This window comes from Cyprinus carpio, chromosome B1 (assembly GCF_018340385.1).
Source record: "Cyprinus carpio isolate SPL01 chromosome B1, ASM1834038v1, whole genome shotgun sequence".
Taxonomy (NCBI): domain Eukaryota; kingdom Metazoa; phylum Chordata; class Actinopteri; order Cypriniformes; family Cyprinidae; genus Cyprinus; species Cyprinus carpio.
Window position 1 is genome coordinate 33,486,138 of NC_056597.1, and position 17,574 is coordinate 33,503,711.

General features: G+C 36.4%; 2 protein-coding genes across 2 annotated transcripts in view; both read left to right on the plus strand.

Moving 5' to 3' along the window:
• LOC109068164 (polymeric immunoglobulin receptor-like) overlaps positions 1-17,574 on the plus strand; it is a 169,125-nt gene that overhangs the window by 43,643 nt on the left and 107,908 nt on the right. The window lies entirely within an intron of this gene.
• Positions 7,168-9,413, plus strand: LOC109078691 (polymeric immunoglobulin receptor-like). Its single transcript, XM_042717221.1, has 6 exons — positions 7,168-7,301; positions 7,389-7,685; positions 7,783-8,100; positions 8,285-8,602; positions 8,680-8,955; positions 9,153-9,413. The coding sequence occupies exons 1-6, from the start codon at positions 7,259-7,261 to the stop codon at positions 9,257-9,259; spliced, it is 1,359 nt and encodes a 452-aa protein (XP_042573155.1). The 5' UTR covers positions 7,168-7,258; the 3' UTR covers positions 9,260-9,413.

The window sequence follows — 17,574 nt, forward strand, 5'->3', positions numbered from 1 at the left end:
TTTATTTATTTTTGTCTTTATTTAATGTAATTTAATGCATTGTTCATAGAGTAGATCTTTTCCAGATACTTCATTAACAGAAAGTCTTCTGATTATTAGTGACTGCAGTCTTGTGATGATAAGAGATAAACATATGAACCCTTTTTACAGGCTGTAATAATACACACACACACACACACACACATATATAAAGCTAAAGGAATGACAGTAAAGTGTTTAAAAAGTGTTTTATCTTTAATCTTGTAAATAGATACATCATAATATTTGAATGTTTAGTCTGTGTTCCTATAAAACACAGGTTTCATCATGTTTGCATATGATTTACAGTCTTACTATTCATCTACTATTAAGATCAGTCTTGTAATACTTTCAATCCCAATGTATTTACTTATGTTTTATATATATATATATATTATATATATATATATATATATATATATATATATATATTATTATTTATTTTTTCTTTGTATTTGCAGGTTGTGTACGTGAATGCAGAAAATAACAACCGGGCCTCGACATCATACCTATTCTTCTCAGAAGGAATCCAGAAATTTGGCATACTGTCAAGGCAAGTACAGCGAAGAAAAAAACATTTGAATTTTTTTTTCTTCTGGAAATGTATTGCATTTTTTTCTTTAAACCAGGGTAATGGGAGACCAAAGACTGGAGGATGTACAGATTGCCAGGTTCAGGTTTTCTTCAAGAGGCACAGAGCAACATAGTTTCATATCTGGTAAAAGTGTCCATAATCAAACGTAAAGTACAGTTGTCTGAAATTTCATTTAGGCCTAAATTTAGTAACTTTAGTAATCTGTAGGTAGCTTTTCAATGTCACTTTTATCTAACAAAATATCTTATTAATAATAAATAACTGATCTGATTTTAAACCTATACATTTATTTCAATTTTCACTGTTTCTAAAAGGATTGAATGCATTTGGTGTGATGTCAGAATCAAGGACTCAGACATGCTGCACTTGCTGGAGGCTGAAGGAATGCTCGACTTATTGAGGACCTGTTTAGTGTACAGTACACTTTTCTCTCAAGCATCCAGACAGACTTGAACACATTTGCAGAAGCCTGGACTCTTCATGCACTCTCCTCAGAAGGCAGTTGAAGCTCAGAGCAGCTGTGGCACATTGGACTGACACACACAAAATGTACTAATCTGAGCGATATGAGGTATGGAGACCCTGCTGTCTTTACTCTGTCTCCACACTGCTGTTTATGCATTAGTTTAAGTGGATTTTTAAACTATGTATTTAACTGCTTAATCATTAGGATATTGAAGAGCCAAATCTAGATGGTGCATAGCAGCTTCTTATTATGCCTGTGAAGATTTATATTTACATTTTCATTTAGCAGACACTTTTATCCAAAGCGGCTTACAGATAAGGACAGTGGAAGCAATCAAAATCAACAAAAGAGCAATAATATATAAGTGCTATAACAAGTCACAGTTAACTTAACGCAGTACACATAGCAAGTTTTTTTTAATTTAGCTAGAATAGAAAAAAATAGAGCAAGCTAGTGTTAGAGGCCTTTTTGTGTAATAAATAAAAAGAAAATAAAAATAGTTAGAATACAAAAAGATTAAAGAAGCTAGCTAGAAGCTAGATTTCAGAGCTGTTGTTCAAGAATGTTAATCCTGTATGAGTTGAATTCAACTGGTGCTAAGTTCCCTGTCAAAGAACTGGATTTGCTTTTTTTCTACAAATGTGGGGTAAAAAAAAAAAAAAAAAAAAAAAAATCAGAGCTATGTCCCAGTCTAGATACGGCTCTTTGATGTTCTGAAGATTTATCAGCTTAATACATTATTAAAAATCCACTTAGATTAACACATAAACAGCAGTGTTGTGAAGGGTAACTAAAACAGGTTCACCATACCTCATATCTCTTTACGTATGATTATGGACACTTTTACCAGATATGAAACTATGTTACTCAGTGCCTCTTGAAGAAAACATGAACCTGGCAATCTGTACATCCTCCAGTCCTTGGTCTCCCATGACCCTGATTTAAAGAAAAAAAAAATGCAATACATTTCCAGAAGAAAAAAAAATTCAAATGTTTTTTTCTTCACTGTACTTGCCTTGACAGTATGCCATATTACTGGATTCCTTCTGAGAAGAATAGGTATGATGTCGAGGCCCAGTTGTTATTATATATATATATATATATATATATATATATATATATATATATATATATATATATATATATATATATATATATATATATACATAGTAAATACATTGGGATTGAAAGTATTACAAGACTGATCTTGATAGTAGATGAATAGTAAGACTGTAAATCAAATGCAAACGTGATGAAACCTGTGTTTTATAGGAACACAGACTAAACCTTCAAATATTATGATGTATCTATTTACAAGATTAAAGATAAAACACTTTTTAAACACTTAACTGTCATTCCTTTAGCTTTATATATGTGTGTGTTTGTGTTTGTGTGTGTATTGTTACAGTCTGTAAAAAGGGTTCCTATGTGTATCTCTCATCATCACAAGACTGCAGTCACTAATAATCAGAAGACTTTCTGTTAATGAAGTATCTGGAAAAGATCTACTCTATGAACAATGCATTAAATTACATTAAATAAAGACAAAAATAAATAAAACAAGCAAATGAAATGATAACTCACATGTATCTGGTCCACTGATGAAGCAATGTGTCAAGTCAAGTGAATTATTAATTATCTTATAACAAGCGTCCAATACTGACTTCAGGAAAAGGGGAATAACCAATGACAGTTCAGATAACAATTAAAACAGCAAGCCCCGCCCCACGACTGACAAAAATAAAAGTGTTCGAGCGAGCAGCTGGGGAATGATCATGCACGCGCGAGGGCTTGAAATGAGCTCGCGGGCTCCCATTTCCTCGCGTGCGATTTTGTTTTCATCTCACGGAAGTGATTTACCGCGCGCGCAAGCATCAGTTGTACGCTCGGTTTTTAATGGCATTGAAATGCCGCCATAGTTTGAGGCCACAAATGTTACAAAGCTGTCATTAAGTTGAAGTTATCACACAGTCCTCACTCAAGCCGCTCACTCGCTCCGTTTGGTTTCATTACAGTGTGGTCCTTAACACTGGGATCTCCCTCTGCTGTCCATAAGGTGCCTCTGCGCACCAGCCATTTCAAACCCAGCCTCCAGTATTTGGGCCACGCCTCCTAATTTGCATACACTCCTTAATCCTCAAATGCCCAATCCTCAATCTTCAAATGCCCAATCCTCAATCCTAAATGGATAAATGATTAAACGCCCAATCCTAAATACCAAATGCCCAATCCTAAATCCTAAATGGTCCGTGTACGTTTTGATAGTTTGTTTTTTCGTTTGAAACACAAAACAAAATAATGAGAAACCACCTGTTTTTTGTTTGTCCTTTCAAACCAAAAACAAAGAAACGGTAAAAAAAGAGCCGTTCTCCCGTTTTTGGTTCTGAATCCAAAAACGAAAAATGACAAAACCAAAATCAAATAACGGTCTGATTTTGGTTTTTTTGAAATTCCTTTTTCCATTTTTTCGTTTGAAGATCTACATTGAAACACAGACAGGTTGGCCACGTGACCCGGAAGTAATAGTAAATATGGCCTATCAAAATAAAATGCCAAGCTTTTAGAACGGTCATAATATGCAGCGCTAACGTTATACCAGAGTAACGTTAGAAGAAGAAAAATCAATTAATAAATAGCCCTATATAAACCTGGACCGGAATAAATATGTTAGCAACAGTAGTTTATTACAGCTATTTAATATCGTGCCTATCCAGACATCACCAGTCACGTTTAATGAGCGCATTGTTTGGCTCAATACAGTTGGTAATATAGGTTAACCTAAGAACTTATTGTGTGTGCAGAGTTGTTACTGTTAGCGCTATATTATATAATTAAATTTATATTTAATGCTCACTGCAGATTATACACATGGAACAGACATGAAATGTTTTCATGCAGTTTTTCTGACAGGAAATTTAAATATTTTATTTACGAACAGAACTCACCATTACTGATGCATACAGGTCGCACACACTCATGATTGTACATCTGATCTATAACGCAATTCGTGATCACGAGTAAATTTGCTTTCATATTTGCAGGACTGTGATATGAAGAGTGTACAAAGTAACACATCTATAGCAATAGTGTGAAAGTGCATAGCACATATCATGCACAATACCAGTATAAACGCAGATATCTATTGGTATAATATGCGTCACATGACTAAACTTGCGTCATCATTTTCAAAAGCCTCCGTTTTCACAGTCCACACTACAACGCGAAAACTGCGTTTTCAAATTTATCCACTTTGGAGAGCTTTTTAAAAAGCTCTGTTTTCCTTGATAAAAACGCTGTCTCAGGCCAAAACAGAGAGAAAAAGGTGCGTTTTTAAATGAAAACGTATTAGTGTGGACATGGCCTAAATGTCTCCCTATTCAAACACAATTCATTCAACTCATCAGCTCATTAGTGAACACTCCAAGACCTGAAATGTGTGTGTCAGATAAGAGAGACACCAAAAGCGTGCAGTGTTTGGAGTTCTCCAGGACCAGGATTGGGAACCACTGCCCTAACCCTAAACCTACCCCTTACTGAAAACCTGTTTGCACTGTTACACTTTCAGATAAACATCATTTTATATTTTTAATAATTTTTTTCCGGCCTGCAGTCCCCACAATGTCAAAAATTTCAGGTTGTATCATCCTTGTGGGGACATTTGGTCACTACAATGCAGAGTTAGCATATTTCCAAGTAGATATAACTGCAGGCCGGAGATCTCCAAAATGGGGCGTGAACTCCAAAATTGGGCAGAACCTCCAAAATGGGGTGGGGTCTCCTCGCTCAAAGACTTTCACCATTGGCTCTGGCTGCAGCCAATTGTTATTGACTTACATTTCAAAATAAAATTTTATAAATTAAACATTGTTCCTAGTTCATTTTATTTTCATAAAATAAAATATGCTATATAAATAAATATTCTCTGTGAGAGCAACCCCAAAGCTTGTGGCCAGTGATGTTCGGACTGGAGTTTGAACCTCTGCTTAATGATATAAACGTGAATCACCCACGAGGTCTCCCGCGAGCCGTACCAGCTCAGCTCTAACGCTTTTTTCTCAGCAACGGGGGCATCCTGGGGCTCGAAATTTGCAGGGTAGAAAGGAGTAGTGACGCTGGGTGTAACTAAAAAGGTGCCATTGTCCGGCAAGGTCCAGTTGGGGAGTTATGGAATGATCTCATATCGCATAGTGTAGGAAACAACACTTTAATTAACACAACCAATAAAATCTTTAGAATCAGTTATGGGGCGGCGTTTGCACTTAAGTTGATTGGGGGGAAAATTGCGCTTGCGTGTCATATGCCTGTCTGTCAATGGGAGGAAGCCACGCCCTATTTTGGAGCTCCCACCCCGTTTTGGAGTTCCCGCCCCCATTTGGAGATCTCCAGGCTGCAGTTATACCCTTCTCGGATTTTCAAGTCACAAGCAAGTCTTCAAGTCATATCCCAAGTCCTCAAAGAGTTAAAGTTAATGAGATAATAAGTTGACTAATTAAATGATGATTGTGCATTGGTGATGAACACCTGCTGTTATTGAGAATTACAGAGGATCAACTGTTGATGTTTTATTGGTTAAAATTGGTACCACCATCATGGAGATCAGTGTTTGCTTTAGTTGGGCTCTTGACCCTTGACACCAGTGTTAGATATTTCTCTCTAACAATGCATGAAGTGTTGTAAAGTAGGGAGATCAGTACTGTACAATGAACAGATAATATGCTGTATTTATGCTGAGATGATAATCAAAAGTTGGTCTAGGTTTTGCATAATCAACACTGTGGAAAAAAAAGTGCTGCTCCTGAATTTTAAGTATGCAATGAATTAATACGCAATACATTTTTTTTTAGTCCATATTTAGTTAGACACACAAAGACATCAAGAACCAGCATATGAATCCAAAAAATGTTGCAAACAAAAAAAATGTTTCATGCATGCTGGGTAACACCATAGTAAAAACTCCCATCATGCACTGCAGTATGAAAAATTATTGTCACCACTGTTGAGGATCATATGATAAGTGTCCATGTCTAAAAGCCTGATCTGAAATAAGTCTCTTTTTCAATATTGAAGCATTATGGTGGCATGTTTAATAGCACTTTTTTTTAGTTCAGTGATAGCTGAGTGTGAGTCAATAAACAAAAGAGAGACCATTTCATGATGTTTATTCATCATGCGTTATAGGCAGAAAGTGCAAGCTCACCTGCTTTTTCAAGCTTTGATTCAGCAATGCATAAATGCTTACTATAGACCAACATTGTAATTGCTTAAAAGCAAATTACTTTGAATTAATGAAAGGGTCAAGAGCTCAAGTAATGCAAACACTGATCTCCATGATGGTGGCATGATTTTAACCAATAAAACATCAACATCTGATACTCTGTAATTCTCAGAAACAGCAGGTGTTCATCACTAATGCAAAATCATCATTTAAATAGTCACTTAATTATCTCATTAACTTTAACTCTTTGAGGACTTGGTATATGACTTGATATATATATCAGAGGTGGAACTTTCAAGTCATATGCAAGTCTTATATATATATATATATATATATATATATATATATATATATATATATAAATATATATATATATATATATATATATATAGTCGGAAATTATATAAAGTCAGAAATTATGTAAAGACAAGATAAACCCAAAAGTTCCACAACATCACACTCTATATTTTTCACAACAGTTGCCAAAAATTTATATACAAAAGCTGCCCACCATGCTGAATAAACAAAATACTTTTTTAGATGCATAAAGACAATTTATAAAAATGTCAAAAACTCAAAGTATCAGATGCACTTTGTCCTTTCAAAGAGTGCCTTAGGCTCTAGAGCAGGGGTTTTCAAACCTGTCCTGGTACTGCACATTCTGTATGTCTCCCTGATCCAACACACCTGAGTCTGATTCACTTCAGTGTCCTTTGTCCTCATATAGAGAACATGAAACCTGCATGAGCTCTCAGTATCAGACACTGTATCCTCCACTAGGTGGCACTCTTTCAGTGTGATTAATGTGATCTTCAGTCAGTGGTGATGGAGGGAGGAGCCAGTAAAGCTGCTCATTACTGATAAAGATCTGAATAAAGAGGAAGTAACTAAAGCAGACAGATGTAGAGACAGAGAGATTCACACAGAGATCATTCAGCAGAAAGAAGACTGTACTCAAGTCACAATGAAGATCCTCCTCATCTTCTTCACTTTCTACCTGATCTCAGGTCAGAGCTTTTCTCTTTCATTACTGCAGTAATGATGCTGTTTTCTGTTCATCAGCATTCTGATCACAATATCAATCTGATTGACAGCTGCAGAAAAAGACATTGATGTCACTGGATATTCTGGAGGAAGTGTTCTTGTTGATTCTGGGGAACTTTGGTTCAGTGACTCTGTTAAATATATGGCCAAATTACCTGAGTGGAGAACAATAATAAATGATAAGAAACACAACGAATGGATAAATGATGGAAAATTCACATTGTTTCAAAACAAAGAGGGAAACCTCATGATCTACATCAGAGATTTGAACGACCGTGATGCTGGAGAATACTGGATTGGTGTTCTTTACAAGTGGGGTATAGATATGACTTTACATGTGGAAAACGGTCAGTCATTTTCAGATTAAAATTTCTGAACAGTAGAACAACTGAACATTTTAAAGCCTTTATCAAAGTAAAATATATTTCTCTTTGTGAATGACAGATTTATATGGTAAAGTGACAAAGGGAGTGATGGTGAATATTGGAGAAACTGCCAATTTCAGTTGTGAATATACACAAAATCATATTAATGATGTCAAGATCATACTCAAAGAAGGAAAAGACTCAATTGAGACGATTTACAGCAGATGGAAGACGAAAGAAAGATATAGTATTTCTGATGACAAACAAAAAAATGTCTTCCATATGAAGATTTTTGCTGTGACACCAGATGATGGAGGAGTTTATTTATGTGGAGTTTGGATCAACAGACACCCGTACAGTTACTACATTATTACTACTGTTGACCTGCACGTTAGTAGTAAGTAAAATAAATTCTCAATCAAATCACATTTAAAAGTTTCTGAAGTTTGAATTTGTAGCAGAATTGATTTTATATGATATTTGTGAGGAACAGAGGCAGATAAAGTATTGTTGTTTGCGTGGTATACCAAATGCTGAAATATTTTAGAAGCACAATAATTAATATACCTCTTTATTTAAAGTGCCTCCAGTAGTGAGACGTGAAGGAGAATCTGCTGAGATCTTCTGTCCTTATGATTCAATCTATAAATCAAAGCCAAAGTCTCTCTGTAAGGGGAAGTGCTCCACTAGAGACAGAAATCCTCTCAGTGAGACCGTGAGAGAAGAGAAAGAGACCAAGACTGACAGATTGACTCTGAAAGATGACGTCACTGCAAGTGTCTTCACTGGGAGCATCACTGCTCTGACAGCAGAGGATGCTGGGAAATACTGGTGTGCAGTGACATTAGAAACAGAGCTCAATTATCTTCACACTCATCTGATGGTCATCATGAACGAGGGTGAGGAAGGTTTCTTCATCTGAATATGTCAAACTCCGACTGTGAATTGATCTTCTTGTGTTTGTAATCACTTCCAGAGCTGAACTTGACTAAGTATGAAGGAGACGACGTGTCAATCCAGTGCAAACATCAGGATGAAGATCAGAAAAGCTTCTGCAAAGCACATGAAGCCTCCATGTGTGTGAAGGATGGAGTTTCACTGGAGACGATCAGAGATGATCGATTCTCTTTCAGTGATGAAGCATCTGCTGGAGTCTTTACTGTGAACATCACTGATCTGAGAGAAGAGGATTCTGGGATATACTGGTGTGGAGCTCACATCACCACTAAAGTCAGTCTCACTGTTAAAACAGGTAAGAAAATTTTAGATAAAATGTAGACGTGTCTTTTGACAATGTTCATGATTGTTGCAAAAACAATTGAAAACATCAGAATAGCTTTACATTCTCTTTATATTCCTTCTTAAGTTTTATTCATTGTCTATGTTTATGTCTTTACATGCTTATTTATCTCTAGTTACTGTATAACTGTGTGTTTGTTTTATTTTCAGATTTCACCTTGCTCAACATTATTTGTGTTTCTTCAGCTCTTGTCCTGATTGGTGGATTCTCTCTGATTATGTGTAAACTGAACCTATTTTTGTATTATGTTATATAAAGCAGATAGTAATCACTACTGACTAACCCAATCCCTAAAATAAAGGCCCAAACCTTTTGTCTGTCCAAATGAGGGCAACCCAAAATATCTTCAGTGGGAAGTTTATCTCAGATGTGTTGTGAATAGGGACAGATGAGACTGGTGACTGATTCAATTCTTGTGTTTCATCAGTTTAATTCTCCACATTCTGACTCTAATTCTGGAGCAGAACCACTTTTCATCCTCCGACAACACTCTCTACATTAAGTTTTCAGAAGTGTGATTACTGTCATGCATGATGGTACACTCATCTCTTGATGATACACTCATCTCGCAGCTTACAGAGAGTTGTGTTTGAATATTTTCAAACTGTGACTGTGTGTTCAAGATCAAACAACGTGCTCTCCAGCTTGCGGTTTTCTTTGCTGTTCTTTGCATCATAACCAAGAAGCCCTTTAGCCACGTGCAGGTGTGATAAAAACAGGAAACAGTTTCTTGAGCGCCAATGGACAGAGAAGTTTCCACTTCACAAAAACATGCTATGAAGTCTTATTGCGTGGAAATATAATAATAGTTCAGTTTCAATTCTTTCTACTAAACTGTTTTATTCCAGGCATATTTACTAGAAGCCATGATGAATGTGTAATGCTGGATGTTATGGCATCATTGGGAAGTATATATATGCTCAAAACTACCAGCAGTCACATACAAGTATGCATTATAACATATCTGCTTGCTTTTCAAATGCACATAGATGCTTGGATGGTGGCAGTTGTTATTATAGAACATATTGCATATTGCAAATTTGCCACAATGACAATATACACAAGGGCCATGAGGTTTAAGGCCAGTTTCGACTCCTCCCTTTTGTCCTGATATGGTGCTGAGTGTTGTGTGTCAGTTTGAATGAAAACAAAGTTTGCGGGTCAATCAGAATTTGAACAGTAAGAGCAAAGGGGAAAATTTTCCGTGAGTATTCAATTACACTCTGACCTGTTCTTGACACAAAGGTAGTTTGAAGCGCTTGTGAAGATTTGTAATACAGATCATGAAGCATATACAATTTTATTATTATTTATTTTTAAAGGGCACCTATTATGCCCCTTTTTACAATATCGGTTTGGTTTTGATTATCATGTCTATTGTGCTGAAATCACGTATTTTAAAGCCATATTAGTTTAAACTTCTGATAGACAGTTTTCTGAGCTAACATCCGTAGCACACATATAAAAAAATTGGCTACACACGGCATGTGAGTAATGTTACTAAAGCTCTCTTTCACACACGAGTTTATGTTAAAAACACGCATAAGTTACAAAAACACAGTCGGTTATGTTTGTGAAGGTAAACATCTGGGAAAGAAATTGCATGTTTATATTAGATCTGTGTATTTAGTGACATCAGCATATTACAGGATACAGTGCCTATACTGGTGTCTATGCTATTAATATGACCCAAAGAATAAAATAAAAGCAAAGAATCACTTACTGCTCTGGACTGAATAACATCTATAACCTTATTAAGAAGACATGTTTTACTTGAATGCTGCTTTTTAATGCTCTAACATGAAGATAAACATGTGCGGTGCACTCAGGGTGGTGTCTCGGCTAGGTTAGGGCAGTGTCAATCAACAATCGTGGGCGGGGCTTGTATATTGTGATGTCACACTTTACGGATTTTGTGATCCGCTTGCTGTGATGCTGCTAATGATATATGGAGATTGAAAAAAGGAGCAGGTGGATTTTTATCATTATAAGGTGGTTGTGTACACACACTGCCAACACACATTTATGTCCAAACAACATGTGAAAGTGAATATTGCATAACAGGTGCACTGTAAAACCCGACAAGTAACTTAACTCAAACCGTTTGAGTAAACAGATATCCTTAAAAACCTGACAAGTTAAACATACACAAACAAAAACAGGCAACCGATTGCCTTAAACCATTTAAGTTTTAAAACTAACATGAGGTGCCATTAAAGTGTAATATTACAATACACACAGTGAAGTAAAGTGCAACAGAATGTTAATATATTGTAAATAAAATACTACAGAGATATTACAGAATAAACTCTGTAATTCCGTATAATTTTACCTCAGATGAAAAAAAACATGGTTAAAATAATGGATATGTGCTGTTTGCTGTATTATATTTTACTGTTGTTTTTCCCGTCTTTTTTTTACACCTACTTTAACATTTTATTAGAGTATTCTTTTAAGTATGCGCATGCATTTTAATGCACGCAAGACGCGAAAATAACTAACGTCATCACGCAATGCAAATTACACACGCATGCGTGCGCTTTTACCACGTTAATGCGCATGCGTGCTAAAGACATACCTTACGTCACTTTGCGCATGCACGGTAAACACATACGTGACGTACGTACGTGACGTCACCGCGCTACAGTCTGCAGCGAGGGGTGTCTCTTATATATCATTGCTCTTTTGTTGTTTTTGATTGCTTCCATTGTCCACATTTGTAAGTCGCTTTGGATAAAAGCGTCTGCTAAATGACTAAATGTAAATGTAAAGAACCAATCAGAGTAGGTATAGGGCGGGGCGACATGTGCAGCCCCACCTCGATTTGCAGGCTGCAGCCGGGTGCTTCTCAGTTACTGCTGGAGTGAAAGGGGATGTTGTGGAGCCGTACCCCCTCTACAACAGCTGAAGAAACTGTAATGATCAAATGGGAGAGTGAGTGTTCCCTGTAGTTATGTAGTTATGAAGGCAAATGTTGCTGATATTGTTGAATCGTGAATGTAATACCTTAAGACAGCTATCTATTCATATCAAATGACATTAAATTGACCGGCTGACATGCGTAATCACGGAAGTACAAGGTTTTAAATCTCACGTGCAGCAAGGATGCATGTGTGAACTGAGAGTAATGTAGCTGAAGTTTCTTCTGTAGAGGGCGCTGAACGCTGGGTAGTATCACTGATTCATTATAATATCACTAGTGACATGGAAAGGCAGTATTCTGTATCTTCAAATCAACTGAATCATTTGCTTTGTAAAATTATTTTCTGTTCTGAACACCGCCCGCTGAGGACATCTGCTGGTCAAACACGTGTAAATACAAAGAAAAGACTAAGAACGCAACCTGCGTTATGACAATACACTTTAATAAAAATGCAATGAACAATACCTTTAAAAACACGGAATAGGCAGAATATGTTAAACTTAATATCCAATGAGATCTTACATGATTATATATGTTTTAAGATGTAGTTTTTGTGTGTTGCAATTTAAGATTGTTTTCATTCTAATTCGTATAATATTTTTATGCTTAAATACAGTCACAAAATTTCATCACTTAAGGCTTATCATTGTAAGTCACTCTGTGATAGAACCAGTTTCTAAGTTAATTTCTGTAAATCAAGACACTGTCAATCATTCAGGGCTCCACCCACAGAGAGACAGAAAAAGGCTGTAAAATGTTTTGCCACATGTCCCAAACACTACGGCCTGTCACGCTAAAAGAAAGAAAGTGAATTTGTGAATTACTTCATGACTAAATAATACACTTCAAATTTCTGGTCAGTATAAAAGGACTTGAATTACTTGATCTTAAACAGTGAATTATATGCTGTGCACCATATACTTATTCAGTACACATTTGATATCAAGAGTGAAAGCACTTACCATTACATTCTTATACACAGGTTCAGTCGACTCTACTTCATAGTCATTAAGTCTGTCATCATGAGGTCTGGAATAATTCATCTTTGCCATTAAAGAAAAAAGTAGAGAGAATAGAGAGAACATTGACAAATAGTTGATAACTATAATGATATCTGTAACAATAACCATATTTGTGTCCACACCAATGGACTGACTATAATGATAACTTACAATTACATTCTCATACAAACATTCAGTCGTATCAGCATCAGATACTTTGTATCTGCTATCCTCAGGTCTGGAATGATCCATCTTTGACATTGAAGAAGCAAACACATTAGTAAAGATTAAATATGTAACCATTGCTAATAAACAACTCACAACTGCATTCAGACTCTCAGTGTTTTAGATACTACACTGCTCAAAAATGTTGAAACAGGAAACAGTATTATTAACAAGGTTTTGGGAGGAGCGCGTCAGATACTTAGCCTAATCAACACCAGTGGAGCACAATCAAGTTGATCAACACCATAGTATAAATACAGCTGACTCATCCATTCAATTTCCAGCAGCATCCCTCCTCCACCCCATCTCCTCTCTTCGAGTTCCTTTTACAATTTAACTGCGAGGGGGGTACTCTAGGTTTGGGCTATTCCCGAGCTCTGAGCCCTTCCCTGGACAGCACACCAAATACGCATTATCATACTTCAGCTAATTATACTGTATGTAAGCGTGAACTCGTGAAGTCATCACAGTATAACACCAAGTCAGTGAAACTTCAGGGATGTCAATCTGTCCAGTTAGGCTGGCCACACACTAGACGATATTCAAATCTTAAACCATTTTAAAGCCATGGGAGACTACAGACATGAAGACAGTTTCAACTGATTTTTAGTCTTAGTAAGGCCAACTAATCCTCTGAATGCGCACTCTAGTAAATTTGACTAGACCGCAAGATCACACATTTGCTGATTGTAGGAATGATTTCACAGTGACAAGAGATCTCACAGAGACTCGCAAGATCAAACGTGACTAGAGAAGAAAAACAAATGGAGAATAATCGATGTTGTCAGCTGGCTCTCCTATTGAATGTTCTGTTTCACAGTGAAAAACAAAGTATAAAAATGAATAAGGTTGATGTACTCTGTTTTCGTGGCATTTTTTGTGGCTGCCAAGTTTCAGCTATAGAAGCACGCAAAATGCTTGATATTTGATTCCGGGGATGCTCTGTCTAAATCAAGCAGTTAAATAATCATAATGACACCACACACTAAAGGATTCTTTTGGCAAAAAATAAAATAAAAATTGTATTCTACAAGCCTCGAATTGGGCAACACACCCGATCATTCAGGGATACAGATCAGGCTTAAAATCAGCCTTAAAATCATCTAGTGTGTGGGCAGCCTTAGAAAACAGAAGTGATTGTGACTCAGTTTCACCTGCTTTGGTGCAAATGAAACTGACAGCAGGTACACTGGAGAGCCCAAAGCGAGACAAAACCCCTTATCCATCTTGACTTATTCGTCTATAGTTTTGTGTTTTGAGGCAGTACCTGCAACTCAATCAACTCAAAGGTGCTTATAGGCACCTATTGTATCTGTTGGCATTCTTCTTCTGCTACTGGGTCTGTGGCAGCCACTGTTGGGCAATAATACTACCATTAAAAACAAACTTAGCATGGAGAGAGAAAAGTATGCGTTCTGTAGCTGGAAATAAAATCATTATTTTGAGTTTATTTCTGTCAAAGGCAAGAACATAATTGTGTGTTGTCAATTAGGGGGTGGATGATATATTTTAAACCCTGAAAAAACTCCACATCCAATTTAAAACACCTGAAAGGGCAGCATGGCATAGTTCTCAAGAAATTAATGCATCAGCTTCAGCTTCTACAGTTGAGTCCAGTGCTAGTGGAGACCTGCTCTCCTGCTGGCCACTTAACCTGAATGGCACACACAAACCTGGACAAAGTATTAGTGACCACAGGACTTCATATCAGCTTTCTAGTCATCATATGGTTGACACATCCCACAAGGACATTGATAACGTCATGCAGCCACAACAAGCATTGCTCGGACACTGTTCTGGCTGAGTCCTGCCCATAGAGCTCATCACAGACAGACTATGACATACTGAAACATAGGCTCACCACCCAAGGACAACTTTCTGAAAAACAGCCAGGGAAGACAGGACAACATATCACAGCCACCGCAAACACCAGAGCCAGAGCCCCACTCACCAGACACTAGGGGTGTAAATCAGATGGTTTGTCACGATACGATATGATATCGATTCTCATACCCAGCGATACGATATTTTCCAAAACCTCAAAAAATTCTACGATACGATTACGATTCGATTCGATACAGGAGTATATCGATCGATATATCGATATTTTGATATTTTATATCTATTTTAAACAACCATCTACATTTTTATTAACTCACAAATGCAACCAAAATATATAACAAGAACATTTGTCTGAAAGTTTTACATTCTGTACCTCAGTTGGGACATTTACAACAAAAAAAATAGGCCTACACATTTTTTTAATAATAAAGAGAATAAACAATTGGAAAAACATTTCTGTCTACTATGGGCTCAGTGCTAAAAATCTTTTCTACAGATAACCAAATTACAAGCAATAGCAGAAAATAACCACAATTAAACAAAGACACAAGTTCAATAAACAGTGCTTTTCAGGTTTATCAGCTCAGTCAAAAATAAATTTTCAGGTACGCTACAGAAATGTAATAAGCTAATCTGAGCTCGACTGTTTTCTCGGTCATAGGGTGGAGGAGCGAGGAAACGAGGAGGGATACTCAGAAGCACCCCTGGTGTCTTTTATAACAACAGAGACCTGAGGGTACCTGCATAGTTTCAGCACAGCGCCATCTAGTGGTCAGGAGATATGAACAATTGCTAGTTTTGCTTAGAATCCAGTCAACACGCGAGACCATGCGATGAGCACAGTGACATCACACCATTCTTATAGTGTGATACTCACAGTGTGACTAATATGTGAGCGCATTGTGAATTCAAAATGTTGAGCAGGTTGAGAGGAGGCAGTTCAAATATCGGTCACCAGGGGACATACTATATCCTGTTTTTCAACACTATCACAGTGGAAAAAAAAAAAAAAAAAAAAAAAAAAATCTCTCTCTCTCTCTCTATACACTGTAAAACCTGACAAGTCACAGTAACTCAAACCGTTTGAGTAAACAGATTGCCTTTACTTAAACCATGTAAATTTTTAAAACTTTGCAATTATGTAATCAAGTGATTAATTAAGTGCTGATTGAGCTTTAGTGATGAACAGCTGCTGTTAACAAACAGAATCACCAGCCTCCACTTATAATAACCAGACTGACTTTATTTCTGTCAGACGTCTACAGAAGATCTTATTGAGAATTAACTAAGGTTTAGATGTTGATTTATTGTTTCATTTGAAGTAACCATGTTAGAGATCAGTGTTTGCTTTAGTTGGGCTCTTGACCCTTGATTTCTGTCTTAGATCATTTTTTTTTTTTTGGACGTTGTAACCGTGTATTTTTAAAACATGTTTGTTATAACTCAAAAAACCCAGGGAAAATATGATCAGGCATTGGTTGTTATACAGCATATTGGTGATGATAATCATCAATTATGGAGCTGTTCAGAGTTCAAAATCTTATTAAATAGGTGTTCTATAGTTAGTTCAGTTGATTACAATGAAAGCCATTCAAAAAGTCAGTGGTACATTCATAATCAGTTAATATAAAAGACTTTCCAAACAGTTTGGTTTTCCATGGTGTCAATTAGTCACACACAGACATCAATAATCAGAATATGAACCTCAACAATGGTTACGAAAAAAAAAAAAACATGCTGCAATGCATGCTGGGTACTATTGTAGTACAAAACCCATCCATGGCTCCCAGCATGCTCTGCTGCATCGTTGTTTTTTTTTTGCTATTCTTTTTTTTTTTTTATGGTCACCATTGTTGAGGTTCATATGCTGATTATTGATGTCTGTGTGTGACTAAGTGATACCACAGAAAACCAAACTGCTTGGAAAGTCCATCATATTAACTGATTATCACAGAACCACTGGCTCTTAGAATCAATTTTACTGTAATCAATCCAGTTAATTACACAACACCGACTTCAAACAGTTCAATAATCAATGATTATCATCACCAATATACAGTATAACAACCAACATCTAGGTACAGGTTAGATAAAAAAAAAATGCTAACCTGAATGCACTTTAAGTTGCTTTGGATAAAAGCAGCTTCTAAGAGTGTGAGTGTGTGTATAACACCTGATGATAGTTTCTCTGAGCTTTTGAGTTACAACAAACGGTTTACAACAGCCAAAGAAAAAAAAACTAAGACAGCAAATCAAGGGTCAAGAGCCCAACTAAAGCAACCACTGATCTCTAACATGGTTACTTTAAATGAAAACATAAATAAACATCTAAACCTTAGTTAATTCTCAATCAGATCTTCTGTAGACGGTCTGACAGAAATAAAGTCAGTCTGGTTATTAATAAGTGGAGCTGGTGATGGTGTTTGTGGGGTTGTTTAATCAGATCTTGAGAGAGTTAATGTATTTTATTTCAGTTTATTTTATCTAAGGCTGTGTCTGAAGTCAGTTGGAGTTCTTGTGTTTCTCTTTTCTTCAGTGATTCTGTTTTCACAACTATTAGTTTTAAAACTTAAATGGTTA